Raw genomic sequence first — 24,593 nt, 5'->3', positions numbered from 1 at the left:
GACTAAACTGAGAGAAAACAGAACTTAAAATTGAATTCACAGAAGGTAGGTATCAGGTTCAAATGTTTAAAGTTTACGGGTTCCCACATACACCTACTTATATAGCTTGAGTATATATCCTCTGGGTACTTTCTACAGTATTCAGAGACTCAAGTCAATTGCTGCAGGGACCTCAATAAGTACCAGTACTTATTGTTTACACTGGTCTTTCTCAACACAGATTAAAGACTGGCAAACCACCCAACTGTTCACCATATACTCCAAGAGACTGTGAATGCTAACCCTTTGTATTTCTTTATTTAGCAAATATTTATAAAGTGCCCTTATATGATGACAAAAACCATACTGAAAAGCAGGTATTCAATAAATATTATTTTCTCCTTATAGCGCCAATCTAAAGAATTTAGACTTAATTTTCTCTAGGCAATGTCGAAATACTAAAGATATTTAGGCTGGGGACCTTTGTTTTAGAAAGTGAACTCTGTTGACATTGTAAGGAAAAATTAGATAATAAACTTGAAGGAGAAAGGCTGGAAACAAGGCCCATATGGAGACTGGTTTAATAGTTCCAGTAAAAAAAAGGGAGTCTGAATTAGAGCAACAGAAATGGAGGCAGAGAGGAGTCCATTTCAGAGACCAGAGTAGGCTATTAAAGACTAACTGGAAAGAGAAAGTGAGAAAGAGGGAAAGACAAGGATGACTCTGAAGTCTTTAGGTAGGTAAATTATTGACTGCTGATGCCACTAATGAAAAGAATAATTACACAGGAGGAACAGATTTGGAGTTGAGGAAGGTGACAAATAAATACATTCAGTTTTAGACATAATTGGGTCTGACTGCCATTAGTACATTCATTTGAAAGTATCCAAGAGACGACAGAAAAGTTACAACTATACAAGAATATCTGGGAGGTACTGGTGTATAGGCTGAAGCCACTGAAATGGGTAAGCCTGCTAAGGAAAAGAGGGTTGAAAATGGAACCCTAAGAAACAGCAACATTTAAAATGATAAATGAATGAAGATAAATGAATTCCAGGAGATTCTAGAAAAATTAGTTTCAGAGAAATCAAGAGAGGAGATTATTTCAAGAAGAAAAGGGTGAAAAATAGTATAAGTGTTCCAAAGATTTCACATATGATTCCCTCAGACATTTTCTTTTTCTCTTAATTCCTGAAGTAACATAGTTCCTATAACACAAATTTTGATACTCCACTACCAAACATTGTTTTTTAATTGTACTTGTATTTAACATATATTAGGTTTCTATTTCTGTAAGGCTCTATGGGACATTCAAATTTGAACCAAAAAACCTAAGGCTAGGTGAAGGAAGCAAGGTACAGCAGAAAGAACAGAGTTGAAGAACAAACTCAGATCCTGAATCTCTTACTACCTTTATGATCTAGAGCAATTTACTTAACTGCTTTGTGTCTTAATTTACTTATTTATAAGATAATAACAACAGCTATCATTTTTTAACCTCTACTGCCAGGTACTATGCTAGGCCCTTAATGTACTTTACACCATAACCTCCTTACAACCCTAGAAGGGATATCATTATCTCCAATTTATAAGAAAAATGGAGATTCTGCGAGATTAACTAACATGCCAAAGAGGCACTGCTAATAAGTGCGGATCTGAGAATTTTAATGTGATTCTAGGCCTACACTGAATTTTCTGGGTATGTGAATATTAACCAGTACTCAGTGAATGTTCCCTTCTTTTGGTAAGTTTTATGTGTGCATGCTCTTCTTTCTTCTGACCTAGATAAAACATTCTGGGAGGAAAAGGTGTTTTCCATCAGCACTTGGCATATATACATAGTAGTACCCAGTAAATATCCATCTATGAAATAAATAGAAATTTGTTTCGAGGCACTCATTTCCCAAATTTTCCATATAATTAAATTTCAAGGCAAACAGTTTAATACTACATAATGCTTTTCTGAAATATATCCCTCATGTAACTGTGGATTCAATTATAATCTCAATGCACCAAACAGTAAAATGGCAACTTCTGCATACAAATTCCTTTAGAAACATTTAATTACTTCCAGGAAAGTATTATTTTAAAGTTTAGCACAGTCCAAAATTTGAGAAATGAGTAAATTACTGTTTCAATTACCTCTTAAATTTTTTGATCTCTATTTAAATTGTAAAGATAAGGGCTGAAATCCCATTTTTCATAATGAATTATAATAAACTGCTTTAAAATTTGTCTAAATAGGGTCAAAGGTCAGGATTTAGAAAACTACTCCAATCTCTAGCCCAGAGGAATTAAAAAAGAATTTAGAAACAAAAGTTACCTAGTTCAAAAAATAAATTAGTCTTTCACTCCAGTCAATGCTCCATTCATTCCATAAATCTTTACTAAAGTGAGTGACAGGCACTAGAGTAGGCTCCTATGATAGAAAGATTAATAAGACACAGACCCTTCCCTCTAGGACTTCTCAGTTTAATGAGACATTTGCATAGATAATATGTGATAAACAAGGCAGAGCGCACCAAGAGAGATGAGACTTAGGAGCTGGGGAATTCTTCAAAGGGGTGATGTCTGAGATAAGCCTTGAAAGATGAACAGAAGAAAGGGAATTACAGGCTTAGACAACTGTGTGATCAAAGACATGGAAGGATGAAAGACCATACTATCTTTGAGAAACAATTCATAGTCCGGTTACTTGGAGAGCAGTAATGGGAGATGAGGCTATAAGTAAGGTTGGTTTGGATCAGTTTGCTGAAGACCTTGTATATCATAGTAAACAGCTGAGATTTCACCTTATAGTCATTGGAGGCCATGGTAGATTTTTGAAAGGGGGAATGAAAGCAAACAAAATAAACTGGAGGGAAGAGAAACCAGAAACATCCTCCTTCTTACCTCTTCATTCTTATTTCTCCCCTCCCCACAACCTGACCTAATAACTATGAAAGAAAAAAACCAGAATCTCAGAACCCCAAACTCACTATGTCAAAGGGAACATTTAGCTTGGTAACTGAATCACACAAAAACAAAAAACAAACAAAAAACCCCTGCCTTCCTTTCGTTCCCAGACAGCTTAGTTTCAGATTATTACTGTAAATGTAGATTTAGTGAGTGAGAGAAATGCATAATTGACTTTTCTGCTACCCCTTTTCATGTGTATAATGTAGATTCACTCAGCTGTAATCAAAGCCTTACAAGAATGTAACCATTTGCCTCATTGCCTACCCTCCTCCTCTTTTCTCCCCTTCCTCTTTCCCCTTCTGCTTGTTCTTTCCCCTTTAAATACTGAAGTCCTCAAAACCCTCTTTGGAAAAAGCCTGGGGCACGGATCCTATTGTAACTTGTATTTCTTTTCCCTGGGCATGTCATCAACCTTGGCAAAATAAACCTGAGTCAACTGAGATCTGCCTCAGTCACTTTTTGGTTAACATAACCAATGCCAGATTTTAATAAAAGGAAAATTAAATGCAATTATCTTTTAGGCTCCATGGGGAATAAAAATGAATAACACAGGACCTAGAATCTCAAAAATATTACAATTTAGTGGGAACATAGGTATATATGAAACTAATTTTTGTAGCAGTCAGAATGTGTAAGACACCTTATCAAAAACATAAGTAAAAGTGAGATTCAGAGAAGCTGATGAACAATCATAATTTAGGGAACTGATTTAATTTAACAAGTACATGTTGAGTGTATAATGTTGAATAGAGGAGAGGAATGTGTTTGCCCCATTTTTGGTGTTTCCTTCCATGCCCAGAAAGCTCTACTAACACATATTCCTGGAATCATTCTGCTCTGTCATTCATTCCTCCCTAGGGCATATGGATGGTGATATGGTTTGGCTGCACCGCCACCCAAATCTCATCTTGAACTGTAGTTTCCATAATCCCCACATGTTGTGGGAGGGACCCAGTGGGAGGTAATTTACTCATGGGGGCAGTTACCCTCATGCAGTTCTTGTGATAGTGAGTTCTCAGGAGATCTGATGGTTTTATAAAGGGCCTTTCCCCCTTTGCTCTGCACTTTTCTTTCCTGCCACCTTGTGAAGAAGGACGTGCTTGCTTCCCCTTCCACCATGACTGTAAGTTTCCTAAGGCCTTCCCAGCCATGAGGAACTGTGAGTCAATTAAACCTCTTTCCTTTATAAATTATCTAGTCTTAGGTATTTCTTCAGAGCAGCATGAGAATGGAATAATACAGACAGTAAAATTGGGATGAATAACCAGGCATGCTGGCTCACCTCCTCCCCTTCCTCTTGGGAGTTGGCCTGCTGGCAGAGAGTGGTGTTCTGCATTCTCTTTGTCATATCAGAACCAGTGCCTGGTCTCCCAAGGGAGGCCTGTGGTTTTTCCACTACTGCAATAAATGGGTGGGTAAGTCTGCCTCATTCTGAGGTTCAGATAAACCATGTCCTCCAAGAGCTGTTTTTCCTTTCCAGTAATGAACAGCATGACTATATATCCCAGTTCATGCATGCTGGGCCAGTATCTCATCAGGTTAATGCCCCTTTCACTCTCAGAAGCATCCTATTTTGAGGATAAATTATAATCTCATCCTAGTAATACAGGTGACATTCTGATCTCTATTTATGTCTTACTTCTCTGTCAATCTCTAAACTGGTTCAAATTGAGGGGTAGAATACAGAAGTATCATCTGTAGAAAATTCAAAGGTAAATAAGCCACAATATTAGTCTTCATGATGCTTCTTATAAGGAAATCAGAGGTATAAAAATAGAAATAAGCATGTGAGTATAAACTACAATTTGACTATCTGTCCCCTCCAAAACTCATTTTGGAATTTAATCCCCAATGTGGCAGTATTGAGAGATGGAGCCTTTTTTTTTTTTTTCCTCTAAGATGGAGTCTTGCTCTTCTGTAGCCCAGGCTGGAGGGCAGTGGCATGATCTTGGCTCACTGCTACCTCTGCCTCCCGGGTCCCAGTTCCAGCAACTCTCCTGCCCCAGCCTCCCGAGTAGCTGGGATTACAGGAATGCACCACCATGCCCAGCTAATTTTTGTATTTTTAGTAGAGACGGGGTTACACCATGTTGGCCAGGCTGGTCTTATACTCCTAACCTCGTGATCCACCCACTCTGGCCTCCCAAAGTGCTGGGATTACAGGTGTGAGCCACCGTGCTGAGCCATTGTGGAGCCTTTAACAGGTGATTGGGTGATGAGGGCTTTGCCCTCATGAATGGATTAATCCATTCATGGATTAGTGGATTAGAAGGTTAATGAATTAATGGTTTATCATTGGAGTAGGACTCATGGCTTTATAAAAGGAAGAGAGACCTCAGCTTCCACACCCTGCCCTCCTGCTATGTGATGCCTTGCACCACCTCAGGACTCAGCAGAGAGACCCCAACAGCAAGAAGGTCCTCACTGGACATGGCCTCTATAACTTTAATAAATAAATTCATTTTCTTTACAAGTTACCCAATTTCAGGTATTCTAAGTGACAGAAAACAAAGACAGTATGGTACAGGAGAGTATGAGGGTTTAAATGAGGGTGGGAGATCACACAGGGTTTGGAACTTTGGGAAGGTTCCTCATCAGTCCAAGATATACATGTCATGTTACCCATTCCAGTTATTTATATGCAAGTCATCTTCCCTACTGGCTTAAGTGATTCTCCAGGGCAGAAAAGTAGATCCTATTCATCTTGGACTTATCCATTGTCCTTTGTTACTTATCCACATAAGACGTAATCAAAGAATTAAATGGAAATAAATGAATAGAGGAGTAGCATTTGAGTTGGCCCTTAAATGATGAGCAGGACACGTATAGCCAATCAGAGGGGCATTCTAAGCAAAGGAAGCATCATTTGTCCTATGCCTGGGGTTTCTCAACCTCCACACTATTGACACTTTGGGCTGGATAATTCTGTGGGTGGGGATAAGATGATTGTCCTGTGCAGGGGAAGATATTCATTAGCATCCCTTTTCTGGCCTCTACCCACTAGATGTCAGTAGCAACACCATCGTTCCTCCATTGTGATAACTAAAATTGTCTCTAGACATTGCCAAATGTCTCATAAGGAGCCAATCATTCATTTCCCTGCCCTCAACCGCTTCCATTGAGAACTACTGGCCTAGAGGAAAGACAATAACATTGAGTGACACTAGTGTGTAAGGTTCTACGCTAGGTGCTATGGGAATCCACAAAATAAAAGACATATCCTTCTACTAAGAAGACAGAAAGTGTTATGTGTAAAAAATAGATGCAAAAAAGTGCTACCAGAATATCAAGGGCAGGAGAATTAATATTAAATTTAGTAAGAGCTGAAATCATGCTTTTTATATTTGGAGGTGAAAGAAGAGGCAAGAAGTGGGTGCTAAGACAGGATAGGTTGTGGAGAGTAAGACAGGATAGGTTGTGGAGAGTCTCAGACACCATCTTAACAAAGTTTTTGAACAAAGGAATAATGTGAAGACCGGTGTTAAATGGACAGAACAATATTTTCTTTGGGGAAGCAGATTTAGAATGATATAAATATATCAAGCATTTAATAATAGACTTTGATAATAAAAGCCTTTCTAGCACGCTTCATGTTAAAAATTAAAACCTAATCACGTTAGTAACAATAATAAACATAAAAAGTATACAGTAAATATAATAAAGTATAGAAATCACAATATGTGGTACCTCAGGTGCTGGCAGTCTGATTGTGCAAGCTTCTATACTTAGACAAACTTGAGTTTCTGTTACATTGATGTTTAATACTGAAAATAAAATATTTAACTGTGAACTATCTGGAATTATTACTCTACTATTAAATTAAGTATTTTAGTAACAAAGGAAACTAACTTATTCAAGTCAAAAACAAGAACAGATTTTTTTCCGCACATGGTAAAATTCAAATAATAACCACTTAATATCTGATAGTTTACAGATGAGACATCTAAAAGAGGACAAAGGTATGAAAGAGCATGAATATGTGTGTGGGGTGCAGGTCATAGGCAAGGTTACAATAAAAAAAAGAGACTCCCCACAGTTAAGAGAAAAATCCAACAAATACCTTACACAAATCTGACATATGTTATATATATAAATATGGAGGTTGTCCTCTTCTGTAATCTAAAGAGGTATCACACCGTGTTTCTGACTTGAGTAGTCTTTTACTAACAAATATCCTCAAATATACTGGCAGACATATTCCAGATCTCCTAGAGCCTTGAAGTCTTTACCTTTCTTTTTCATAAAGAAAACTATTTCTGAAATGTCAGGATAGTGGTGACTTTGGGAAGGGTTAGTACATGAAAAAAGCATGAGGGGGATTCTGGGGTGCTCTTAATGTTGTTTCTTGATCTGAGAACTGGTTACAAGAATGTTTAGTTTGTTAAAATTCAATGAGCTAGACACTTAAAATTTGTGTATTACATTTCAATAAAAGTAAAAGAAAACAAATCCTAACACAAGAGTGAGGAATTTTCCTCTCCTAAACTGTTATTTTTAATCCCTACAGCTGTAGTCTCATGACAGTGTTTGGAGATGAAACTAGATGTAGGTAATGAACCCATTCACCCAGAGGTAGGGCACACTGACTGACATTACACAAATTAAACATACAACTAGTGCAAGGAGAGCAAACAGGCTTCAGCTGGAAAGTCAACCCAGCTCTAATAGCTGTAGATTACAGGTCAGGATTTTAAGGCTATGCCCAAATGATGTGAAAAGCTACCATGATTGATTAATAATGTCTACGGTGGTGACTCAGGATTCTCATCTATCTGCTATCTCTGGACTACTGTTTAGGAAAGTGTCTATCTGAAACACAACTGTGCAAATCAGTGAAAGAACTGGATTAGGCCATGTAGTAAACTGTATACTTTAGATCATCTGTGTCTCTTTTTCCAATTTTTTAAGGAGAAAATGAATCCTATTCTTATAAGAAATAAAGTTTTGACTTACATCAGTACTAAAGAATTTTTGACGATATGATTCTGGAAACTATACATTATAAATGCCTACAGAATTAAACTCCTTCACAGTCATTATTTTCTTTAAGTAGAGAGAATAAAAATATAGTTTTTTCCAATTAAGATGAATTTTTCTCCTACAGTCTAGAATGTACATTTTGAATAAGAAGTGATTTCCCAGGTGAAATTCTGATTACAATAATATCTAATTAAGGTCTTATACAACCTAATTAATCAATAATTATACAACCCAATGATATATGTTATTGGCTTTTTTTTTTTTTTTTTGAAATAGGGTCTTGCTCTGTCTCCCAGGCTGGAATGCAGTGGCACAATCATGGCTCACTGCAGCCTCAACCTCCTGTGCTCAACTGGCCCTCCACTTCAGCCTCCCAAGTAGATGGGGCTACAGGCATGGTGCCTGGCTAATAATTTTGTAGAGATGGGGTCTTACCATGTTGCCCAGGCTGGTCTTGAACTTGTGGGCTCAAACAATCTACCTACCTCAGCCTCCCAAAGTGTTGGGATTACAGGCGTGAGCCACCGTGCCCAGTATATGATACTGTTTTCTTTAGCAACTATGAATTATATTGTTTTATCTATTGACTTACGCATTTTTACTTACCAACAGCACTTTGTTTTCCCATCTGAGAAAGAAAATCTCTTCCTTAAAAAATTCATAGAATATGCCATATTATTACAACTCATAAATAATCATGCTTGATATTTATAACTATGCTTGATGTGAAATTATCAAAGCTAAAGAAAATACTTTAAAATGCAGTTGTTATATAAAGTAATACCTGATGACAGCTGAAAAAATATAATCACTCAAAAGGTATCTCTTCAATTAAAAGGATGGAAATACTCAATTCTTCCCCCAAATATCTATTTCCTGCTATAAAATATTTAGAAAACAGTCAGACTTCAAGAAAAATTCAGGTTAGCTTCTCAGTTTTAACAGTATTGTGTTCATTTTATCATACTGCTTTGTAACTTACATTTATTCCTAAGTATCAAGCATTATATACTAATTTTTTAAAGAAACATCAGGCCTCTGTATATAATCCCAAAGTAAAGAAATGACATTTATGTTGTCGTGGGCTTGCTTAAGATTGCTTAGTTGGGTCAGTTTTAAGAATTATTTTCTAAAAACTGTATATCTTAAAATTAAGAACAGATGCACATTGATATGGTTTAGCTGTGTCCCCACCTGAATCTTGAATTGTAGCTCCCATAATTCCCACATGTTGTGGGAAGGACCCGGTGGGAGATGATTGAATCATGGGGGTGGGGCTTCCATGTGCTGTTTTCATGATGGTGAATAAGTCTCATGGGATCTGATGGTTTTATAAAGGGGAGTTCCCATGAGCACGCTCTCTTGCCTGCTGCCAAGTTAAGATGTCCCTTTGCTTTTCCTTCATCTTCCGCCATGATTGTGAGGCCTCTCCAGCCATGTGGAACTGTGAATCCACTAAACCTTTCCTTTATAAATTATCCAGTCTCCAGTATGTCTTTATTAGCAGCATGAGAACAGACTAATACACACATAACAGAAGTAATCTAGTTCAGAAAGCCCCAATGACTAAAAAGATAAAGTTACCTTGTATCAAGAGATGGCCAGTTCTATTCCAGGCTGGAGCAAGTCTAGCCATGAATGAATATGAAAGGCAGTTCTGAAGAATTACAGGAATTACTCTTTGTGGAGCCTCCATCTAAAAATATTAAATGGCAAAATATTGGCCAATTTAGAACAATTGCTATGTATGTATATACTTATAGGAAATGACTGCCCATTTAGATCACCACCCAACAAACTCGGGTATTCTAGGTAAAACTTATAGCCATTGCTAGAGCTAATCCCATCTGGTTCTAAAGTTAAAGAAGTGTTAAAATATATTCACTTCAAAACCACTACTATTGTCATTCTATCATGGCCAAATACTACCTGCTTACCCTGGCCAGTAAGTCTAAATCTTGGGAGTTCTGTGCTAAAACCCTTGATCTTTACTTTGTATTCTGCTCCACAAAGAGAAATCCAAACAAGGACAAACTTGTAATAGTTCTCATTATTGTTCATTCTGTTCCTGGACCAAACTAAACATCGGGCTGCTATTTTTTGCAGCCCAATAACGAGATGCAAATGAACTGGGGAGGAAGAGAGTTTTTATTTTCTGCAACTGGTTACAGGGAGAAGGCCTGGAAATTATTGCCAGACCAACTCAAAATTACAAAGTTTTCCAGAGCTTATATACCTTCTAAGCTATATGTCTATGTGTAAGTGTGCATTTATCTAAAGACATAAGTGATTAACTTCTTTTAATCTATAACTAAGGTCTGAGTCCTGAAGACCTTCTTCTGGAGCCTCATTAAGTTTACTTAATCTAAATGGGTCTAGGTGCTGAAGTGATTACCCTTATCTTGTCTCCTGCTAAATCATAAAGGTTTGGGGAGTTCCTTTAGACCCCAATAAACTTGTTTGTGGAGGCCTGGGGAGTTTCTTCAGACTCACAATAAAACTTGTTTAATCCTAAAAGGGGCTGGTTAAGAATTCCTTCGTTATGTTGTCATGCTTCAAGGCCCAGGAAAAGCCTAGGGAAAACTCTTGGTGGGCTCTTTGTTACATTCCAGCCTTTGTATAAGGGCATGGGCTCAATTAGCTTTTAATGTTTAACCTTGCTACTCAGTCAGTGTTGTGACAGTTGTAATGGAGGCCTGAGTTAGTGAGACCTTGCCTGCCACAACTGTAGAAAACAATACATACTTACATGGGCACACGCAACCAAGAGAATATCTCTATTTGTATAATACAAAATTAATTTTAAAAATTAAGATTTTCACTTACAATTAAGACCAGTAAGTAATAGGAACCAGATTTATCCTCCCACTTGAAATGCCTAAAACACCAGGCAAGTTATATGAAATAACGGTTCACAACATATCGGACATCAGGCAACAAAGAAAAGTTATCCCCAAAAGATGGGAAATAAACAAGATAAGCCCTAGGATTTCCCCAGCTTCTTGATGATAGAGGGTTTCTAGGCTGCAGTACAGAGCAGGGGAACCTAGGAACGGGCCAGAAGTCTCCCTGAATTGAGGAGACAGAGCTGAGAGTCTACGAAGCTAGAGTTTTCAGTACAAAGTATGGGAGCTGCACAGAAAGCAAACTCTGGAGGTCAACAGAGAGTCTCTTTTGAGTAATCAGCTGAGTATGGATTAGCATACTCAGGAAGCTACCCAAGGCTGGAGAAAGAGCCAAGGCTGTTTGGTATATAAACATCCTTGAAAATACAGTCCAGAAAAAATTGCTGGCTTTGCCTCTGTGAAAAAGGACATGCAGAAGCATGAGAAAGCCGAGGAAAATTGTCTCCCAATATTATCCATCTCTAATTTTTGTACCATTTTGACTTCTGGTGAATGTTTCCAGGACATAACTGAATAATCTGTTGGCAGAGGATGGAACCAAATTTCTTCAGTTTGTCTCATACAAAATTTAATTAAGGACTATCATTAGGACTCCATAATGCTGACCTCAAACATGGCCCCAGGGGCCCAGACCCAAACAGCTGAACAAATCCCATAAACCACCAGGGTCTTCCTCAGAGAGCCAGGTGGATTTCTCTCAATTTCTGTATTGACTTTCTCTATGGCCCAAGGAATTAATCCAGATACAGCAAAATCTATCAGCACAGACTCAGCCTCGGCATGCAAAGAGGAAGTATGGGGCAATTCTGTCATTCATAACCATCCTGGTTGGTGACCTGGATGCCTTGCAGTGCAAAGATGGTGTGAGTTATCACTTCAGCTAAAGTCAAGGACAAATTCTCCACCACCTTTTCTATGTAAGTCACTCTCATTGCAGGGAAAACTGCTTTCAGGATGTGCATGAACAATGGATTGTTATCTCTCTAAGAAGCTCCTCCAAAATAACCAAGGGAAGCCTCATTTTGGAAAGTTTGCGGCAATTGTCTAAGGGCTACGAACAGAACTTCAAGGAGGAACAGACAAATTCATAATTACAGGTAAAGACTTCAATACTGCTCTCTTAATAACTGATACAAGTGAACAGAACATAAGTGAGAATATAGCAGACTTAAAAACACTATCAACCACTGTGACCCAATAAACATTTACAGAATACTTGATGACACATTTATAGAATACTCATTCTTCTCAAATGGACAAGGAACATTTACTAAGATAGACTATATTCTGGAGCATAAAATAATCTCAATTAATTTAAAAAGATTCAAGTTATAAAGAACGTATTCTCTAACAACAATTACATTGGAAATCAATAGCAAAAAGATCCCTGGAAAATCCTCAAATATTTGGAAACTACATAACACACTTCAGAATAACCCATAGATCAAAAAAGAAATCAAACAGGAATTAGAATGTGTTTTTTAACTGAAGAAAATCAAAACAAAACGTGTTTAGGAAGAAATGTATAGCATGAACGTGTTTAGGAAGAAATGTCTCTATATTACAAAACAAAGAAATTCTCAAATCAATGACCTCAGCTTCCACAATAAGAAACTAGAAAAATAAGACCTATAAGATTACCAAAGGCAGAGACTTTATCTGGTTCACAGCTTTATCCCCAGAATCAAGTAGAGTGCTTGACATATTACAGATGTTCAATAAATATCTGCTGATTATGATTATGTGAAAAGTATTCATATAAAGAAAAACTGAGCATAACCATAAAGGCTCAATGAGGGTAGAAAAACAAGTGATACTGAAAGAAAGTTTGTGAATAATAAAGAATTCAGGGTTGGAAAGTCTAGTGAAGGTAACAAAAATTTAGTTTATAGGAATAGAAACTGAGATACATGGAAAAAGGATAAGAGTGTAAACAGAAAAACCTTAAACATTTTGGAGATGTGACACCTTGTACTGATGAGGTCACAGGTGTGAATTAACAAGGTGGAAGAAAAATATAGGACAAAGCATTTTTATTATTGTATAAGGACTATGGGTGATATTTTCTTAATTTTTCATTTTTTCTTATAAAGTACACATAAAAATGATGATGCTTAGTATAAATGTTGCTTTATTAAATCAGTACAGTAAGTCCTCATTTAATGTCATTGATAAGTTCTTACAAACCATGACTTTAAGCAACGACATATAACAAAACCAATTTTGTTATATTGGTTTTGGCTATTGCTAAAACTATAGGCTGATATAAATAAAAGTTCCTATGGCATAGTTCTGGTCACCAAAAATCATTAAGCTTTTAAATAAAGACCAAAAACACTTGTAATATTAACATTGAAATAAATGTAAGCTATACATACATTTAAGACAGATTAATAAAAACAAGTAAGAATTATTTACCCAATTTCTGGTGAATCAGTGAATGGCAGTGGTAGTAGCGGCAGTGGGTAAAATCAAGGAATAAATGTTTGCAAAGCGAAAATTGTAAGGAGCACCTCCTACTACCACACAGTTCAAAACAGTCACAAATATGACAGGCTCCCTGAGTGCTTTTGTACTGCATCATTTACTGTAGTGCATCTGTATGATTATTGTATACTTTATGAACATTTATTTTATAATTTGTATTCATGCAGCAATTTATTCATTTATTTTCCAACTAGCTTATTCTAGTTCAGGGTGGTGGGTGGCCAGAGCCTATCCTGGCAGCTCCAGGTGCAAGGTGGGCACCAGCCCTGGACAGGACTCCATTCCATTGCAGGGCAAACACATCATACCCACACTTACTCAGCCTGGGACACTTTATACATGCCAATTCACTTAATGTGTGAATATTTGGGATGTGGGAGGAACCTGGAGTATCAAAAGAAAACCCATTCAGACAAGGGGAGAAGGTGCAAACCACACAGATAGTGGCCTTGGCTGGGAACTGAATTATTTTCCTTTCTCATTAATGTTATATTGAAACAATGTTTAACAAAATACTTAAGGATCTGCTATACTAAAATGTTACCTATTCTTAGGCCTTAATAAATAATAGAATATGGTAGAGATTGCTTAAAGACCCAAGTCCTAGTTCTAGGTGAATGACATACTGTAAATCTGGTTTTCATAGCTAGCTTGTAAATGGCCTTTCAAGATAACCAGAATCCTTAGATGACCAAAGACTTGTCTCAGCAAAAAGATGTAAACATATTCTTTCCTCATTGCTCCTGAATAATACTGTTTTCCCACAGATTGTAACCGATGGCCGGAACCAGCTTTCAGGTCATTCAAAGATTTCTCAGGGAACTGGAAAGTGTTACTGACATTTTACTTCCCTAGGACCTAAAGGCAACATCTCATTTTAAAGATGACTAGAAACCTCATTATTCCAAACTCTACTAGACTTAGGAACAGAGGCCAGCAATAACAGCTGGATGGGCTTCTGGGATAACCAATGACACAGTGTCTCAGAGTTACATGCAGAGGCATGAAAGGAGCTCTAGTTAAGGCTCCATGACTCAATTAACTGAGACACAGAGAGGTCTCAGTAAATGAATACTAACCACTGTATTCATCTCTCTCTTTGTGAAGATCCAGAAGCTCATCATCATGTAGAATACAATCTATAATGTTTTATTTCTCTACATATTAGCTATATAATGTGGACAATAATCTCATCTCTCTGGGTTTATCTGTGAAAATGAGGAGATTCACTTATTTGAAGATGTATATGGCAAATAAGATTATGCCACACAAAATGCCTGAAATAAAGCATCCAACAAAAAAGCCTCTTCTCCTCTTTCTGCACTAATTGTGAACATAATAATTGTTAGAAAAAATTTGTTGGGTTCTTTCATATGCATAACAATGGTCTATGAGAAAGATACTCCAGTTTTTGTTTGTTGACAAAAGGAGTGGAACATATAATCACTATAAACAACATATGGTATTAATATCATTTTTTAACACTTACCTTAGCTCCATATTTTTCAACATAGGCATTCAGTTTTCTTGCTTTATAAAATGGTATCTGTAACAAAAACCCACGTTTATAAAAAGGACTTAACATAAATATATAATTAAATAATGCAATAAAGAAAGATTTTAAGCATTATTCTGCAGAGGGCAAAGAATCAAGCCATCATCCAATTAGGGTTTGTGCCTTGGAGAAGAAGTGATGATCATTCTCTCCCTGAATTGGAATCTGTGGGCACATTTTCAAAGTGAGGAAAGCCTTTCTAGGAGTGAAATGACCCCAGTATCCATATAAAGGAAAAGGTCAATAAATTTTGTATAATAAATATTTAACACCTTTCTTCATATAGAATTCTTAAGCATGAATAAGGAAAATGGACATAAATGGAAGATCATGTTCAAAGGCCTAAGTGCTCCAACTCATTAATAAAAGGAATACAAATTAAAAGAAAATATTATTTGTAACCTAACAGACTGACAACTATTTAAAGGCATGAATATCTACAGTGTTCGTGAGGGTGTGGAAAAACAGGTTTTCTCCCAGACTATTTGTTAACATGCAATCTAGCAAAAAGCTTTTCAGACAGCAATTTAGCAGTATCTATATTATAGTTTAAAGTGTATTACAAGCTACCTCTAAAAATGTAACCAACAAACTATCAGACAAATAAAAGTGATACAATTTCAATGACGCTTTCTGAAACACTGTAACAGCACAGACTCAGATGTGCGCTGTAAAGTATTAAGTAAATTACTATACATCCATACAATGAAATATTTCACAGCCTTAAAAATGAGGAAGATATGTGTACTGACATGGAAAGACATCCAGGAAAGGTTGTTAAAGGGGAAATGAATGGCAAGTTTCAAAATAGTATGTATGTAATCCCATTTTCTACTTTTAAACATCAACTTTTTTTTTTTTTTTTTACAAAATACCTTTGTAAGAAAGCAATACATTTTTTAAAAACAGCTACTTTCCTCTTATCGCCCTTGCTTAAATTCACATATTTGAAATTACTGGTACTCTAAAATAATGTCCTTGTTCCATAAAGATGTTTAGGTAGAAAAAGATATGAATAAGATATTAATTTACTTGTTCACCAACAGCTTGCCTTTAAAAAAAACTATATTAAGAATAAGAAAATATGGCTGGGCACGGTGGCTCAAGCCTGTAATCTAAGCACTTGCAGAGCTCAGGAGTTCGAGACCAGCCTGGGAAACACGTGGAAACCCTTTCTCTACACAAAATACAAAACATTAGCTGCGCATGTTGGCATGCACCTGTAGTCCTAGCTACTCGAGAGGCTGATGCAGGAGGATTGCTTGAGCCTGGGAACTGGAAGTAGCAGTGAGTCGAGATGGAGCCACTGCACTCCAGCCTGGTCAAGAGAGCCATACCCTGTCTCAAAAAAAGGAAGGAAGGGAGGGAGAGAGGGAGGCAGGGAGGGAAAATACGAGATGGACATATAACCAAGACCTAGGAGAAAAATAAAAGAACTAAACTTTTAGATGATTTATCAGCATTGTCAATAAATGCTGATTTCACTGGATTCTGGGAATTAAAATATCAGAAAAACAGAATTTCCAGAAAGATTTTTGATAAAAATCTCAGGATAATATGATTTTTAGGAAGGTTTTTGGCACTTCACTATAATTCAGGGTTACATACAGAATTGGGAAATATGTTTCTAATACTAATTTCAAAATTTTAAGTGTAAAAATTTTTTTAAATAAAATGTTCCATTAGAAGAAATGTTGATCCAAGTTCTTCAAAAACAATTGGAGATTTGTTGAAATGAGAAACTTTTTCCTTTTAGTCTAAAGAATAAAATATAATAAAATGTATCAAGCCCATGCTATCTTAAAAATTATACTGTAGCATGTTTTATTCATTAATAGTCTTTATCTTAGCATTTATAATGAGAAAAATAAATGTTAAATTAGAACCACAAAAATGGATTTTAAACATCAGGCATTTCAATATTAGTTTGTTAATAATCCAATTAACCTGTAACACATTGTGATTAATCAATTAATCCTCATAAACATCTTAACTTTAGCTATAATACCTAAATTATTATTTATCAATATTGTTCTCAACTAGTAATAACATTTCACAAAATATTAAAATACTAACCGCCATAACCACCCAAATTTGGTTTAATATTCCAGACACAGGTGATGTAAGAATATCTTGATGCAAAAACAGCAATTGCCTGTGGAGATGAAATATATTACAAAGTGGACTGGTATGGTTTGGTTCTGTGTCCCCACCCAAATCTCATGTTGAATTATAATCCCCAGTGTTGGCAGAGGGACCTGGTGGGAAGTGATTGGATCGTGGGGGCGGATTTCCCCCCTGTTGCTCTAGTGATAGTGAGTTCTCATTAGATCTTGTTTAAAAGTGTGTAGCACTTCCTCCCCCCACCTCTCTCTCTTGCTGCCATTAGAAGAAGGTGCTCGCTTCCCCTTCACCCTTCTGACATGATTTTAAGTTTCCTGAGGCCTCCAATCATGCTTCCTGTTAAGCTCGCGGAACTGTGAGTCAATTAAACCTCTTTTCTTCATAAATTATCCAGTCTTAGGTAATTCTTTACAGCAATGTGAAAACAGACTAATATACTCACTATCCATTTTTACTTTATTGGAACACTTTAAACCTTTGCTTAGCTAAAATGTTAAGTTTCTCCTAGGCAACAATTGTGTTAGAGACTCTCTCCCCACACTTAGCATAGCACCTTGAACAGTGTAAGTGTAGGTACTCAGGCAATATTTGACTTAAGAGAATTAGGAAGTTTTAGATACTAATGCTAACTTGAGAACTTGTCCCTGCATCTGAATTTCCCAACCTCTTTCATCTGTGAACCTAAATTCAACTTTTACAACTCAATTTTTGCCCTATATACTTGAAGAAATCTACACACAGTGAAGAATCTGTCTCCTTTAACTCCTATTTCTTCCATTTTTCCTTTAAAATAAAAAAAAGGTGGTGGGCAGGGGGCACCAGAGGCAAGAGTCTAAAGATTCACCTATCAGTGAAGTTACCAACCACTTAAACATTTAGAACTACTGACTAAATCCTTTTCCTTCAGAAAGGAAATTCTTCCCTAGCCAGAAAGAACTGGGTAGTGGTTTCAACAGCCAAATGAACTTAAAACAAACATCATCAGAATCAAATTACCATTATTTCATTTCAAGGTTCAAGGGAAAGATAGGAAAAACACAAAAAGAATACAACTGGAAATCTGAAAATATTCAACATTACTAATCATCAAAGAAACAAAATAACCATTAGGATGTGTATGGGGTTACCTTAAAAAGCAACATGGGCCAATCTGTTTCTGGCAGCTTCATATTTGTTGGAACCAAGGTATATCAGGTACTTGCCTTGGCAAGGCCTGCCGTTACCTGACACAGCCAAATGCTAATAGAGAGAGCAGAGCTCTCTCTATTCAAGACTATCTGTCAATTACCGGGAGGGTGAGTTAAGATAACCCCACTCTGTGGGCATGGCTGCCTTCAATTTGAGGACAAGCAGAAGAAAAACCTCACTTTAGGTTTTCTACCTATTTTAGTATTTCCAAAAGGAGTCAGAGATTAAGTCCTTAACAGGTATCAAATTATACTTTAGCAGGAAGGGTACAGGCTCCCTGATGCCCTTGGGTGGGAAAATATGCAATGGAGAGAAGAAAAACTTTGTAAATAAGACAAAAATGAAGGACACCCCAAAAGTGGCTTCCTTATTTCTTGCCTCTGGGTATCTTCTAGTTGTTTGTTCTTCTCTAAGCAATTCATTTAAATATAGAATCTTCTCATGTATTCTATGCCTCCAACAATTTAAAGGAGGGTCCTCAGTAATCATGGAATTATACTTTAGGTTTCCTCTAAGCTGTTTTTATTTTTTATTTTTTTGAGACAGAGTCTCACTCTGTTGCCCAGGCTAGAGTGCAGTGGCACGGTCTTGGCTCACTGCAACCTCTACCTTCCGGGTTCAAGCGATTCTCCTGCCTCAGCCTCCTGAGTAGCTGGGACTACAGGTGCCTGCCGCCATGACCAGCTAATTTGTTTTATTTTTAGTAGAGATGGGGTTTCACCATGTTGGCCAGGCTGGTGTCGAACTCCTGACTTCGTGATCTGCCCACCTCAGCCTCCCAAAGTGCTGGAATTACAGGCGTGCGCCACCATGCCTGGCCCTCTTAAGCTGTTTTTCAACGACTATGTGGGATCAGATATTTTGAGACAGATCCTAGAGAAATACTCCTCAGTGTCTCATACTGACTTGAGAATTAAGAAACTACTAATCTAAGATGTTTATGGGATCTCTAAGTGCCCCACCTACTGGAAATACCTACTGGAAAACAGTAGGTATTCCATAAATATTGATTAATTAGGACCTCTAAGTTTCTGGGAGCCTGAATTTAATTCATGAATGTCTGTGGAGATTTTAAACTTTTAAAAAGCACATAAGAGGTCACAGATATAAAAACTCAACAGTGAGATAATTCTATTGCAAGTATTTTAAATCCCTCCTTAAATATAATCCAATATGCCTGGTCAAAACAAAATCTGACTTCCTTTATTTTAAAATTATAAACACAAATTGAGTGAATGAGTATTTTGCTTTATAGAAAATTCCTCTAAAACAACTTTTATAGGTCTTAAAGTTTTAAAAGTGTTAGTTATAAGATGTATTTTTTACCTGCACATCTTCATTTGTATAGTCCTAATCTCAGTATCTGCCACCTTATTACTCAGTATTATTCTGACAGCACAGAGTTTGTTTAAATCTGGAAGTGTGATGAAGAACAGAGACTGCTGCCTAGAATCATTCATACTTTCCTGACCGAGTGTCTCAGCAATCAGGCCTTTAAAAATAAACAGCAAAAAAAGGTAGTAAATTATCTCACCGATAGAGTTCCAATACCAAGTCAGCACACAATATTTGACATTGTTTTAGAATAGGATGATACAAACAAGTTAGTTTGCAAACTTCAGCAGTTAAGTATCACTGCCATTTACCTTTAAGGTCTTCTAATGATTTTTTAGGATTTTTGGTACAAGTTTTACTAAGATATAGTTCACATAACATAAAATTCACCCATTTAATGTGTACAATTCACTGTTTTTTACTGTATTCAGAGTTGTGTAACCATCACTGCAGTAAATTTTAGAATATTTTCATCACTCCTTTTTCTATAACAATAACTATTTTTTAAAAGTCAAAATGTATAGCAAAGTATTTTGTTGTTTCAGATTTTTCTGTAAAGCACTTCAAGGTTGAGGAATATATTATTTTTCATTGTACACGAAAGAAAATGTTTACTGAAGTCTCTAAATTGTTACCTAGTTTTTGTTTCCACTAAATTATCCAGCTTTCAAATTCTATTGGAGGCACAGTTTACAGTTGATAATTCATAAGGTACACCTTGGAGGTCTACATTACATTTTACTACAGTAACAAAAACTGGAATATAAAAGTAAAGCAACCCAGTGAAGCTTCAGTACACTAACATGCACAAATACATCAGGGAAAAGTAAGCTGGACTCTAGTACTTTCAACTTTTCAACATCAACATTTTTTTTTTTTTTTTTTTTAAGAAAGAATAACATACTGGCCCGGGAATGTGCAGTGTGACCAGCCTTCTGATCACAGTACTGAAATGAATTTGTGGTGTCATCTGAGGAATGCTGGCAATGCCCTTTGGCTCCAACACATCTCCCTCACTCTAGCATCACAGTGTTTGAAATTCTCATCACTAGAGAACCACTTGGTTCTTTTAAAAATAGAAGTACTCTTACAAAGGTTAACACAAATTCACACGAGGTGTTGATGAATTAAGATGATTCCTGGTATCATTGAAAATAAAAATATTCCCTTTCTGATTTGACGTTTTGAAAAGTTAAAAAAAAAGTACAAAGTTCCAAGGTAAACACCGCTGACTTCACAATTTTAATTCTCTTCACCTGAAGGTTTTTAGTAGAGAGCATCAATAATGATCAAGGTAAAATATATGGCAAAGGCTGATTAAGGCTTAGGCCCAGGACAAATACATATTTTAAAGAAAATAGGTCAAAGACATGGGTGAAAGTTTGCGATCTGTTACTTTCATTTCTAACGCACATTTCCCACTAAAATTACTTTCTTTTTTTCTCTTTTTGAGACCGAGCTTCGCTTGGTCGCCCAGGCTGGAGTGCAGTGGCTCGATTTAGGCTCATCGCAACCTCCGCTTTCCAGGTTCAAGCGATTCTCGTGCTTCAGCCTCCCAAGTAGCTGGGATTACAGATGTGTAACACCACGCCCACCTAATTTTTGTATTTTAGTAGAAATGGGATTTAGCCATGTTGGCCAGGCTGGTCTCAAACTCCTGGGCTCAAGCAATCCACCCACTTCCGCCTCCCAAAGTGCTGGGATTACAGGCGTGAGCCACTGCGCCCGGCCTAAAATTACTTTCTCTCTAATTTTTCCTCTAAATTACAGTAGGAATCTAAATTCCAGGTCACCAAAAAATTTCTGGGTGCAAGTCCTCCCGTTTTGCCAATCTTCAAATACTCACGGATTGCAACACTGTATGTAAACAAGAGTGATCTGTTCAGGGATAAGCATGAATTTATTAGAGTTATTACTATTGTTTAATTTTGTGAGTTCCTAGTTGGCAAAACTTGCAGATTCAAAAAGAATGTTGTTTTCTTTGGCTAGGCTGTAGAACTATATTGTGAAGCTCAAAACGTGGGCCAAGCCTTATGATCTACGGATGCGCTATTAATGATCTACGGATGCGCTAGTGTCCAGGGCTTTGTTCCCAATCCCCAGCAGGGCAAGGAACAAGTGCTAGGAGCAGGCAACAGGAACCTACACAATTCTACACGTGAGGGAGGACTCAGAGAACCCCAAATGACCAAAACTCTGGGAGCGCCCAGCTCGTGCAGTGCTGTGCGCGAAGCCTCGGGACCGCGGCTACGAGGGACCCTTCCTAAAAATCGGCCTGGGGGGCGGGGTTCAGGGCGGCCCCAGACCCGGCTTCCCGCTGCCCCCAGGCGAGCGCCCACCCCGCTTCCGGCCTGGCTTCTGTGAGAACAGTAACGGACGTGAGTGGAAACGAATCTAAGGTCTTTGTTCGGCTAAATCCATTTTAAAAGGTGATTCTATAAATTTCCAATATAATGCCCGAAAAGTTGGGACTCATGGGTCTTTGCAGATGAATACATTTTTTTTCCTGATCCAAACCAACGTCCTCAGGGCGCCGGCGCCAGCACCGGGATCCTGCCCTCAGAAAGGCCCTGACCTGCTCCTCCGCAACCGTGGGGAAGAGAATCAGGAAAATGGTCTTACAAACTGGAAAAGCAACGCTTCCAACGCCCACGGCCTCCTGCACTGCAGATGCGCCAGGCTTCTCCTCAGGAGGAGGAAAGGGCGGGTGGGCGGCAGGGCCTCCAGCGGTCTCCCTCGCTTCCGCTCTGCCTCCTTCAAGCAGCTGCCCCCCAGGCCAGGCCTCCTGGTCTCTGCGGGCGTCGACTGAGAGCCCGCGCGCCTCAGCTCCCTCCTCGCGGCCCTCGGGAGACGCTCCCGGCTCCCGGCTTGCCCGTTGTGCCCTGCCTTCCTCGGAGTGTCCCCTCGTGCCCTCCTCACGGCCCTCAGGAGCCAATCCCAGTATCTCCCGTGCTCTCCCAGCGTTCCCTGCGCTCTCCCAGCATGCCCTGCGCTCTCCCAGCATGCCCTGCAAGCCTTGCGCTCCTGGCACGCAATGCAGGTCAACTTTTCCCGCCAAGGCAGGAACCGACCAAAGCCGGTCATGGATGACCCAGTGAATCCCTGAGAGATTCTCTCAGCCCAAGCTGGTGTGGGTGGGGCTGGGACACAAGGTTCTGGCCGCCCTCGAAGGCGGGAAAGCTGGATCAGCGCAACACGTCCAACTGGGAGCTCCGGCGCTGAAGCCCCGGCTAACTGCGGGCTGCACAGGGGCTGCCCAGCCTCTTGCCTCGGCATGTTTCTCCTTAGATTCTCATGCCCGAATTTACAGCTTCTGCAGTTCCTTTAGTGGTGGGAATCTCCATGACTGGAACATTTCACGCCTGGTGTGGAGGGGAAGCGTGGTGCAAGCTCGTGGGAGTAAATGCGTGAAGCACCTACTGTGTGCAGATGCATTTTTAGGGGCTGCTGCTAGAGCACTAAGCAAACAGCATTCCCGGTCCTTGTGGGACGCACATTTTACTTGGGAGTTGGGGGAAAACAGATAAGCAAGATAAATGTGCAAAATCTTAGTGTGGCAGATGGTGATAGGTGCATTGGAGAAAAATTAAGTAGGGTAGGGAGGCGGGGAGTGCCGAGGAGAAGTCGTTAGGTTTAATAGCGTGGTCAGGAAGGCCTCGTGGAGAAGGGGACGTTTGAGAAAGACATGAAGGCGATGACAGTGGGCAGTCTCGTGCATGTCTCGTGCATGTCTCGGGGGAGAATGTTTGTTACGAGAGAGGGAATCCTACAAAAGGCCAGGGCAGGAGGGGCGCCAGCTGGCTGCAGTAGAGCAGGAAAGAAGTGGCTTAGTGAGGCCGGAGGAGTTACAGAGAGCCAGACAGGGTTAGGCCCAATAAGCCATGAAAGTATTAAAGGTGTATCCAGACTGCTGTGCTGGAATGGACTGAAGGGGACAGGGAAAGGAAGAAAAGCAGTTAGGTGGCAATGGCAGTAAGGAGAGAGGTGGCTTGGATCAGAGCAGTGGCAGTGGAGGGGATGGGATGGGATGGGATTGGATTCTGGATATACTTTGAAATTAGATTTAATAGGATTTGGATATGGATTGATGTGGGGTCTGAGAGAGAGGAAGAGGAATCAAGCATCACTCCAAGGTTTTTATACTAAGAATTCAGAAGGATTGGGTTGCCATTAATTACAAAGGGGAAGACTAAGAGGAGCAAGTTTGGGGCTGAAGATCAGGAGGGTTCATGTCAGTTTTGGACTTGTTGACATTGAGAAATGAAGAGGAACAATTAGAGTTCTGGGGAAAGATCTGCATATAATAGATGCTATTTAAAACCTGAGGCCAGATTGGATCTCCAAGAGAGTGCATGTAGGAAGAAAAGGAACCCTCACACTGGATCCTGGGACACCCCAATATGAGGTCAGGGAGATGACAAGGAACTTCATGGGTGGAATGTCAGGAAATTTTCATTAAGTCAGAGATTTGCTACTTTTCAATCCCACATCTTCCCAGCTTCCAGAAGTGGTATTGTGAAAGAATGAGATTTTATATTGTGTTTAATGTCTAATCAGTTAGAGTAATTTACCTATTTTATTTGCAAAATAATTTTTGGCAAAGAGGAATGTTTTTACATCTCTTCCTATCAATAAGAATGTGTTCAATGTCTACAATTGTTTGGTTACTTATGACCCCAGATGTGAAATCATAGTAAGTGATTATCACAAGGTTGTTGAGACAAATCAGCCTCCTAAGACAAATACACTTTACATTAATTGAACAAAACACAATCTTCTGAAATGGTCTAACAAATGTAATGTCTCAAATTTAACACCTGCAGTCTGAAGGTTTTATGTCACAGTCCTTGCAATTATTAAAACAAACCTTTCAATATTACAGAAAATCTCTTTGTCCTACTTGGTATATACACATGGGGAAAGAAACCCCTCTGTTTTATGAAGACAGGTAAAAAGTAAATATAGATTCAATTTAAATTTTGTGATAACTGTGGATATTCACTAGCCTTTCCTATCTGTCTAAACAAAGGGAAGCCAAGTGTTCTTTATTCTAAAAAGCACGTGTATCAACACTTTATGTT

The 24,593-nt window shown here is 38.4% G+C and overlaps 1 protein-coding gene across 1 annotated transcript in view; it reads right to left on the bottom strand.

Moving 5' to 3' along the window:
- C17H18orf63 (chromosome 17 C18orf63 homolog) overlaps positions 1 to 19,637 on the bottom strand; it is a 40,999-nt gene extending 21,362 nt beyond the window's left edge. The window contains exons 1-6 of the mRNA XM_009252478.3: positions 19,504 to 19,637; positions 16,942 to 17,020; positions 14,800 to 14,856; positions 9,502 to 9,613; positions 8,524 to 8,565; positions 6,625 to 6,701 (exon numbers count right to left, since the gene is read on the bottom strand). Of these exons, the coding sequence (XP_009250753.3) occupies positions 6,625 to 6,701; positions 8,524 to 8,565; positions 9,502 to 9,613; positions 14,800 to 14,856; positions 16,942 to 17,020; positions 19,504 to 19,637 (501 nt within the window). The remainder of the gene's footprint in view (positions 1 to 6,624; positions 6,702 to 8,523; positions 8,566 to 9,501; positions 9,614 to 14,799; positions 14,857 to 16,941; positions 17,021 to 19,503) is intronic.
- Between the last annotated feature and the right edge of the window lie 4,956 nt (positions 19,638 to 24,593).

Source organism: Pongo abelii, chromosome 17 (genome assembly GCF_028885655.2).
Source record: "Pongo abelii isolate AG06213 chromosome 17, NHGRI_mPonAbe1-v2.0_pri, whole genome shotgun sequence".
Classification (NCBI taxonomy): Eukaryota; Metazoa; Chordata; class Mammalia; order Primates; family Hominidae; genus Pongo; species Pongo abelii.
The sequence above is the reverse complement of the archived record's forward strand: the minus strand, read 5'-3'. Positions and strand labels throughout refer to the sequence as shown.